At 39.6% G+C, this 10,191-nt stretch overlaps 1 protein-coding gene across 3 annotated transcripts in view; it reads right to left on the bottom strand.

Annotated features, from left to right (window-relative positions):
* Nucleotides 1–10,191, bottom strand: part of Ap2b1 (adaptor related protein complex 2 subunit beta 1) — a 106,145-nt gene that overhangs the window by 69,265 nt on the left and 26,689 nt on the right. For all 3 annotated transcript variants that reach the window (XM_051179725.1, XM_051179677.1, XM_051179790.1), the window contains exons 6-10: nucleotides 5,540–5,730; nucleotides 3,165–3,386; nucleotides 2,099–2,219; nucleotides 1,883–1,978; nucleotides 232–347 (exon numbers count right to left, since the gene is read on the bottom strand). In XM_051179725.1, the coding sequence (XP_051035682.1) occupies nucleotides 232–347; nucleotides 1,883–1,978; nucleotides 2,099–2,219; nucleotides 3,165–3,386; nucleotides 5,540–5,730 (746 nt within the window). The remainder of the gene's footprint in view (nucleotides 1–231; nucleotides 348–1,882; nucleotides 1,979–2,098; nucleotides 2,220–3,164; nucleotides 3,387–5,539; nucleotides 5,731–10,191) is intronic.

Raw genomic sequence — 10,191 nt, 5'->3', positions numbered from 1 at the left:
GCTTGCAACCCCATCCCATCTCTAAATGAGAAATTTATTCTCTGTTAGCTGCTCACTATATATATATATATATATATATATATATATATATATATATATATCTTTTAGTAAAGAAACTACTATGACCAGTTATAGAAAGAATAATAATTCTTACCAAGTCCATTTCAAAGTGCCTTACTTAAACATTTCCCAAATGATTTGAGAAAGAAGGTTACAAGAATTTTGACATACTTGTTGGGGTATTTGCGGAAGATGTCCCTGATGACAACAATTGCCTCTTGGACCACATAATTTACTTTGGTCTGGATTAAATCAAGCAATGTGCTTACACAGCGTTCTGCTGATTGCTAGAGAGAGCAACATCAAAACATAAGTCAGGTGATCTATCCAATAACACTATCTCAACACAAAAAAGAAAAAAAAAGGAAACATACAGATACATTCACTAAATTAAATAGGCACTGGATTTGTTAAAGCTATACTAGAGGCTAGGTCATCAGTTGTATATCAATATTAGAAAGTCTAGGAATATACCAGCATTTATTCATTAGAAAACAAATTGAAAAATGTTTTTGATTTGGTTTTCTGTGTTTTGCTAGGAGCAAACTTAGGGCCTCACACAAACTCGTCAAGAGCTCTACCACTGAACTATACCTCTATCTCCCAGATAATTCAGTTAAATGAATAAACATTAACCTGGATAACTTGAAGAACAGAAATAAGAAAAATTAGCCAGGAGAGAAAGGCAATTAAAGGATACATCTAAGTGGGAGGTCCTTAACTGGAATTCTTATGTGAACACAGACTGCATGGAGTGTGTTGTTGGTGTTTTAAAAACAGATTTCTTCGTTGGTCTTTCTCTCCTCTCCTCTACCCTCCCTTCCCCTCCCCTCCCCTCCCCACGTCTCTCTTCTTCCTACCTCTGTATTTGTGTGTCGTGGAATATTTGTTTAACCTGGTAAAGATGTGTTATATTTGTTTAGGCTGCATTTGTTTAACTATGTAAAGATATGTTAATTAAATAAAATTAACCCTTGTTCAGAGAAGTGGGGTTAGCAACTAGTTTCCCCAGGAGCCTTATGATAGAATGAAAGAACCAACTCCTTCAAGTCCTCTGACCTCCATCCACATAATATACTCTGGCACATACCGCCCCTCAAACATACACAAATGTAAAAATAAATAGAATACCTAAGGACACATATTGCCAAAAGAACACAAAATTAAAGACAGGCATAGTGGTTCATGTCTGGAATCCTACATGTGAGAAAGGAACTGTAAGTTTGGGGTTAGCCTGGGCTGTACAGTAAGACCCTGTCTGAAAAAGAAAAACCAATAAAGGCCCCCAAAATGCTTGGTAGAGGAGTGGGGTGTGTTGAAAAGATAAAATCCGTAACTAACAAATCAATAAAACTAAAATTATTTATAGATATGAACATACAAAAAAACAAAGTTTAAAAAAGAGTTAAAAGTGATACTTTTGGGGAAATGGTTCTAGGTAAAGAAGGGGGAGAACCAAGGACAGCGGCTTTTCATTAAAAATTCTTCAATCTGGGGCCAAGAAGACTCAGGGGTTAAGAGCAAAAATGGCTATTCTTCCAGAAAACCTTGGTCAGATTACAAGCACCCACAGGTGCATCGTCACCAACAGATGGTCTGTAACTCTAGTTCGAGGGGGTCCAACACCCTCTTCTGGCTTACAGAGGTACTTAGCACACATGGGTACACAGACATAATGCAGACAAAACACACATAAACATTAAATTATTTAGTTCATTAAGTATATCCTTTCTTATTTTGATAAATTTCAAAACATACATACTCTAAAATAATGAACACTCAGAATCCCATACGTGTGATCTCAACTCCTCTGGAGCCTTACCTCCACTTTGATGGCACACCGTCCAATGGCCCTCACAGCTTTGCGAACAAAGTCCACGTCGACCTCAGTGGCATATTCCTTCAACTCTGCCAGGACCTGTCAAATAGCCAAGAAGTGAACAATCTTTAAAAAGTCTCAAACAGCAATTTCATGCCTTCTGAATGCCAGATCTTAAGCTCTAAGTCAGTATAAATTTGAGACGGCTTCAGGTCAGACCTGAGCAATGTTGGCTTGGGATGCAAGACGAATCATGATGTCCAACTTCTCTAGTTTAACATAGATAGGATCATTGTACTTCACAAAGAAGACTTTGATTTCCTGCTTCAAGATTTCAGGCCTGTGATGCACAAAAACACAAGAAAGGAAGATGACAGAATGTATTTACTGACAAATCTTGCTCAGCCTTTCTGCCTGCTTCAGGGGGAGAAAATCCCTCACAAGTATCCTGTATAAGCCTCTACTGTGCCTACCCCACCCCCACCCCACCTCCATATAGTATCAGCACTACTATATAACATTTTTACTTCCATGAAGTAAAGCTGGTTGTCAAGCTCAGTGCCCAGCATGTTCTAGGCAAGCATTCTACCATAAAACTACACTCCCAGCCCATCTGTTCTCCATCAATCCCTTCTGACATCTAATTCGCATCCTCTCAAAGAAAGAGTGGTGTTACCTCAGAGATCTGCTGAGGAAGAACAACCTGGTTCTCAACTACAACCTTCCATGGGTAGCATGTCCAAAAGAAGCACTTAAGAAAGCAACCTGGCAGCCGAGGGTGGTGGTGGCTCACACCTTTAATTCCAGCACTCAGGAGGCAGAGGCAGGTGGACCTCTGTGAGCTACAGACCAACCTGGTCTACAAGAGCTAGTTTCAGGACAGCCTCCAAAGCCACAAAGAAACCCTGTCTCAAAAAATAAAAAAAGAGAGCAACCTGGCTGGGTGTGGTGACACACACCTTTACTCCCAGCACTTGGAAGGCAGAGGCAGGTGAACCTCTGTAAGTTGAGGCCAGCCTGGTCTACATAGTGAGAGCCTGATTCCCAAAAAAAAAAAAAAAAAAATCAAACAAATAAAAACAACCCTGAACTGCAACACCAGATAATTACTACTGAAAGAATGATAATAACTGTTAAGTTGCTATTCCTGGACAAGCTGTGCTACTATATAACATTTTCACTTCCACACAGTAAAGAACAAAAGAGATTAGCATCAATCTATGGTGAATTTATATTACTTCAAGATCACAAACATTTTAAAATCACCAAATCACTATTTCCCCACCTTTTCTGGACAATTAGGTTGATGTTTCTCAGGGCGACATACTGCACTTCTGGCTCCCCAGACAGCAGAGTGACAAGTGGAGGCGCTAACTTCTTCAGCAGCATATTGTAGTAGTCAGAGTCCTTGGGTAACAACTCTAAGAATTTCATGAGGACTTTCACGGCTGAAAGCACCACGGCAGAGTTGGCATGGGATAGCCGAGGAGTTACTCGCTCACAGATGCTGGGGGTAGAAAGGGAAAACGAGAATCCTGGATTTTGGTAGCTTTGCTCAATTCATTCCATAAAGTAACGCTTCAGAATTCCAGGGCCCAAGTATCAAGAAATCAAAGATCCAGTTAGAAAAGTCAAAGCTCCATGCTTAGGTCAAAATGGGATCCAACACCGCAAAAGCTTCGTGCCCAGCAGACTATAGGCAGAGCAGGGGCATCAGGAGACTTTAGAAGCCAGCGACAGGGATACCCAAATCGGAAGGGAACTAGCAATCCCCCAGACACTTGCACTCACACCAGTTACCTTCTTGATTTAAGGCCACTGTCTCCCCACATAATGTTAGGGCTCCCTGCCTCACAGCTCATCTCTACTCAACCTATAGGAAGTCAAACCAAGCATCCTGAAAATTAATTCATAGTGAGAGGTGTCACCAACCCATGACTTAAAGAAAAAGTGGGTTGGCAGTAAAACTACGCAGCCTCTTGTGTTCAAGCTTACTAGTAAGAAAATCTTGGAAACTGATGAGGTGGTTGTTTTGTTTGGGTTTGGTTTTTAGTATCAGAATATTATTGTAATGTTCTCCCCTTCTTTTTCTAGCCCCTATTGCCTATTTTTAGACACTTTGTAGAATCTTGATATTCACACTTGAGGGTTCTCTGAAATCAACCTAACTTTGCTAGCTCTTGGGCAACACCACAAGTGACTGTTTACAATGTTAAAGAGACAAGATGAGTGGCTGCTTACTCTCTTCTTCCTATGTCCACAAGGCTAACTCCTGACCTCCTCCAGGCCTTTAAAGAAAAGTCCACTCTCTCATAGAGACCTTCCTGATTACTATTTTTAAAAAGTATAATTCCAAAAGGTAAAATAAAAAATAAAACCTGGCCAGATGTGTTGTGCACAGCTTTAATTCCAGTTCTTGGGAAGCAGTGGCAGATGAATCTGAGTTAAGAAGTCATGGTCTGTATGGAAAGTTTGAGTACAGCCAGGGCTACATATCAAGATCCTGTCTCAAAGAACAAATAAACAAAACAAGTATCGAGGCAGGAGGATCACAAGTTTGTGGCCAGCCCAGGCTATATGCATAGGCCCTGACTTAAAACAAACAAAAACTATGGAGATGGGGGATTCTCTCTATACTCTATTACTCTAAAACATCTGGAATTTCTTGGATCTTCATATTACCTCTGTTAGCAGTCATGACATATGACCTATTATATATTTTACTGAATATCCATATCGTAGAAACTTCTACCCCTCCACTCCTCAGAATCAACGGTACACGAGGACCATAATTTTTGTCTGTTTACTGTGGAATCTTCACAGCCTAGAACAGAACCTAGCACATGGCATGGGCTTAAGTATTTGTTGAGTGAATTAATGAATGTAATGTCAGTGGCCAACAATAAAATTCTTCGTAAAGTTCTCTCCAGAATATAACTGTGCTTTCAGTGATGGAAAGAAACTACCAGCAGTTTTATTAGTTAAGTCCAGAGGGAATCATTTCCCAGACAAGTGAAGAGAACTTACATTCTAGTAGCTTGGGAATCAGCTTCAGCCAGGCAAGGAAGGTTCTTATCTACCATAATTAAAATATGTCAACTTTAATGAAGAGCCAGAAATTCTTCAGAAGTACTTTGCCTACTCTAGTGCTTATATATACAACATGCTCGATTTAAAAATGGGTATAAGTCCAACTTTGTAAACTGAAATCTGCAACATGTAAGTGGTAAAGGGCTGAGGGAAACAATCAAGACTCTCTTAAAAGCTGCCAACGTAGTCTAACATGTCTTCTGTGCACAATGGCAAGACACATATGCACTGCTGACTTTAATATACTTAACCTAATACTAAAGTATAGTTATTGTTCAGCTCAAAAACTAGTAAGAAGAATCTAACAGAATAGACAGCATGTCATTACAAGGACAGACATAACTTTTGTTTACCAAATGACCAGGAATTGAGAGGTAGGTGACAGTATGAAGGAGATTTCAGAAACAACTAAATTCTTTTTGGTGTGGTTTAGCACTCACAGTGTTCCTAAATCCATTGAAAAAACTTGCTGGGGATAGCAGTGTCCCCTAAATCCTCTGCCTTCCCAGTCTGATAGTCTCTTATTCAGTCAGGCAAGACCATCACTAATGTCCAGTAAGAAAGACTGACCTCTGAGCTTCCCGATCATCTTTAGGGTTGTAATTAGACAGGCAGTCCAGGATGAAAATCTGGCCCCATTCAGTGCACTCATTCAGGGCTGTGAGCAGCTTATTGATATTCTGAGGGTTCAGATCAAGTAAGTTGCTGTTTGGGTGAGATTCACTGATCTCAGACAATGCTGCTACAGCATTAGCCACCACCTGTGAAAGAAACAGAGAATGACTTTGACATACTCAGAAAACCAAAACTATGACACACTAACAGCTTTGGTAAGATCACTTCACAGCTCTCAATTCACTCCTAAACATTTCACCCAGTCAGACAGAAACAGATGAACTGCTTTCAAAACATGCATTCAGCCACCACTGACAGCATATACAACTTCTGAGCGTCGCACACTCCAGAATTAAAGTAATCATGTATTAGTAAAGTCACAGGAGATTCACTACTGAAACACTAACCAATGAAGCAACACTCAAAACTGTTGCTATCATATCAATACCTATAAAAAAAAAAAAAAAAAACAAAGCTAAATTGGTGCTTATACCTGTAATCCCAGCACATGAGTGGCTGAGGTAAAGAGGATACTTTCAAGTTTGGGATTATCATGGGCTAACTACAAAGTGAGCACTGGACTAAAGAATGACACCTCACAAAACCAACAAAGACAAAGTAAAATCTCAGGAAATATTTGCATATTTGCATTATATAACAGAGAAAAATCTAGGCAAGACTAAGTAGACTTGAAACCAGAATTCATTAGTACACAATACTAGAGGAACACACAATCTCCGTACCACGTGGCTTGCTCATTGGGAGAACAAGCTAATTTTAGCTTGAGGATACAAGTTCAGTGATATTATACATTAAGAAATATTTACAAGGCTGGAGGGATGGCTCAGCAGTTGGAAGCACTGGCTGCTCTTCCTGAGTTAAATTCCCACATAGTAACTCAAAATTGTCTGTAACTCAGGTTCCAGGAGATCTGACACACTCACACAGGCATACATGCAGGCAAAACACAAGTGCATATAAAATAAGAATAAATCATTTAAAAAATGTTTTTCATCTTAGGCATTTAATCCCACACTTTGGAAGCAGAGGCAGGTGGATCTCTGAGTTTGAGGCCAGCCTGGTCTACAGAGTTGAGTTCTAGGACAGCCAGGGCTACACAGAGAAACCTTGCCTCGAAAAACAAAAACGAACAAAAATTTCGTAATGCCTTATACATGAAAGTAAACAGAAAGTAAATACCTAAGAGACAGTGATTAAAACACAGTACAGTGTAGCAATAGCCATCATTATGCAGAAGATAAGGATGACAGAAACGGAATTTTCTTAAGCTATAATTTGGCGATCAGGACAAAAAGCCCCACATGAAAAGAATCAAAGACTTACTTAGTAAATATTGGACATTTTGTTGCCACAAAACAACCTGACCTAATATGTCATCTATAATAATATACATGAGCTTCTTTTCTCAAATGCTTTTGCTCACTCCATCCTTGTGCATGAGATTTAGTACAAGTAGAATGCATAAACAATGAACCCCAGCATGGCAGGTGAAGGCAGAAGGATCCATGGTTCAAGGTTATCTTCTGCTCCATAAGAAGTCTGAGGGTAACCTGGGGTATATGAGACCCTGTCTGCAAACAAACCACCCCCAAACAAACCAAAACAATAATCATTCCCAGGTACTTCACATGCAGGGAAAATAATTTATTTCCCCATGCATAGTAGGCTTCACTGACTTTATTTAAAAAAAAAAAAATTACAATGTTTTATGTCAACTGCTTATTTTGACTGCTCTGTCAACACATACAATTCTGGTCTTACCATAATTACCATTTCTGTCAATGTACCTCCCCACCCCCACCATCTGTGTGTGTGCGCGTGCGTGCGTGTGTGCATGCGTGCACAGTTTAAAATTAAATAGAAACATAGAAATTTTAAGATGAGAACTGAAGAACTAAAAATAAGACACAGAGAGAATAGAACGATACTAAACACAATGAGGAATTAGAATCCCCTAGTTACCATTATAGGTGATTAGAAATTAAAGCAAGTGTGTAATGCAGTTAATGAAGGGTAAGCTCTGGTGCTTAAATAGGCAATATCTACTTACTGTCATATTAAAACAAGAAAGGAAATACTGAAGAGTCAGCTTAATAAAAATATACAGAAAGTTCAGATCAGAGAACCATGCTGAACAAAGCCTGTCACTGATCAAGTCACTGCCACAGTGACAGGGCAGAAAAGACGCTCTCCCACCCTGCACCAGACTTCCTGTTCCTGTAAAACTCCGTTTGGCTGTAGAAAGAAAATCCAAGATGCTGGAGAGCAAAACAAATTAATCAAGGAAGAGACTAACTCTGGAGAACACTTCATTCAAAAGTGCATTGTCTTCCTGCAAACATACTTCTTTCAAACATGCTTCTAAAATTCTGGTGTTTGTGAAAAAATCGTAGGAGCCATTTTCCTGCAGTTCCCAGTGTGTCTTCTTTCTGAAGACACAATTACTTACAAAGTGGGCTAGTAAAAGCCACACCTGAAAGTATGCTTAACTCTAATGTTATCACAAGATTTTATTCTATCAAAATGCAGGGGTAATAAATTAATGTGGATAATGTTGATCTTGGCCTAATATCTACTTCATAATTACAGTAGCAGCTACCTTCTGGCCATATACCAGGTACTCTACTAGAGTACTTTAACAGAGATCCACCTGCTTCAGTCTCTCAAGTACTGGGATTAACGGCATGTAACACCACCGCCCAGCTAGAATCTTTTAATATGAGAATAAAATGTAAGTCAAGAGCTGATAATGCTTGGAGTTGTATCAGCTCTGAGTACTAGCATTGGTGTGCTTTGCCGTAAGTAATAAAGCTTTCTTTTCTTTTACTTCTGTCATTTTTGAGGTTAAAACATACCCCATTTCCCTGTAGTTATTTTATTACTTTATTTAAAGCTGACTCTCAGTGTCCTAGTTGACAGAGGAAGGGCTAGCTCTGAGGTAAAAACTGCTGGACTATTTAGTGCTTGCTTTATGCTAATGCTGCTTTAATCTTCTGTTTCCTCTTCTGGAAAATGGGTTGAGAGTAAACAGGCTAGAGAGAAGGCTCAATGGTTAAGAGTGCATGCTGTACTCCAAGTTCAGCAGCTTCTACACCTTAACTGACTGTAATTCCAGCTTCGGGAACTCCTATACCCTTTTCTTGCCTCTGAGGACTCCACATTCATGTGTGTGTGCATGTATGTGCGCACACACACACACTTAAAAACACACACATATAATTAAAAATAATTTTTTAAAATATAAAAAAACTTAGGCCAGGGCTGGTTAATGCACATCTTTAATCCAAGCAATGGAGAGGCAGAGACATGCAGTTTTCTGTGAGTTTGAGGCTACCATGATCTATATAGTGAGTTTCTGGCCAGCCAAGGCTACATAGAGAGACCTTTTCTTTAAAAAAGAGTGAGTTCCAGGACAGCTAGGGAGCTTATACAGAGAAACTCTGTTTTGAAGAGCCTCCCTACCCCTCACCTCCACGTGCCAAAACAAAAGATTCTGAAGTCCTTTCTGCAAATGCTCTGAGCTTTCCTCTCAAGGAAGTCACTGTGAACTGTAAGAACACTAAGGTGGGGTCTCATGTCCTTTAAGACAACCTAGCCTTGGTTGGTACAGTGCTGCCACCATGTGGGACAGCCTGAGAAAAGATGGAAGAAAATCACTAACAAAGGATAAGAACTCATCCCATAATTAGAGGAAGAATACATTCATAGTAACAGTACACAGATAATTAAAGACTTTCATGTATTCAAACTCTAAACCATTTTGAAAAGGTGAAAACTCAAAAGACCTAAGTGTGTGGGGTAAGTGTACACTTGTTTGTTTCTTTACATATACCCATGAAGGTAGTGATCAGGAATAGGTTTGAGACTCCGAACCAGGCTGCAATCCTGGCTGCATTTCAACTAGCCACATCACATCGAGACAGTTCAGTCACTGAGTGAATGTTGCTTGACCTGAAACATGGGAAGACTTCTACTTCAGACAGACATGAAAACAAAGTGAAGTATTTTACATAAAAGCATTCATCATGGTGTGTAGCACGCAAGCATTACATATTAAATTTCTCTTTTCAAGTGACACAGAACCATGGCCTTAGGAGGTGTCTGAGCTAGTATGCTAACAGGCCACCACTATACCTCAGATGCTACTGACCACTCATGCACTTGGTCTACTTGTTATTTATATCTTATCCCACTGATAAAAGGAAAACCGGGTGCTAATTCTAGCATTTAGTTAAGGTTACATTTCAGTAACTAAGTCTAGGGGTGTGTGAAGAGAGGTCATCTAGAATGTGAGTTTTTCATAAACTTACCAAGTAACCTTAAATTGTTTTCTATAAATCTCCCCAAACATACTTATAAAGTCTCTCCAAATCACCTCAACTTGTTGCTATAAAGTGTCACCAACAATCAGGAGTGATGGCAATACTAGTCTTCAAGAGACTGAGACACTGAGACTGACATGACAGTTCAAGGCTGACCTAGGCTGAGTAGTGAATTCCAACACATTCTGGGCTGTACAATGAAAACAAACATCAATGTCAACTCTTGGGGAGTGTGTGTGTGTGTGTGTGTGTGTGTGTGTGTGT

This window comes from Phodopus roborovskii, unplaced genomic scaffold, assembly GCF_943737965.1.
Source record: "Phodopus roborovskii unplaced genomic scaffold, PHOROB, whole genome shotgun sequence".
NCBI classification, from domain to species: domain Eukaryota; kingdom Metazoa; phylum Chordata; class Mammalia; order Rodentia; family Cricetidae; genus Phodopus; species Phodopus roborovskii.
Note: the sequence above shows the minus strand (reverse complement) of the source record. Positions and strands in the feature narration are given on the sequence as shown.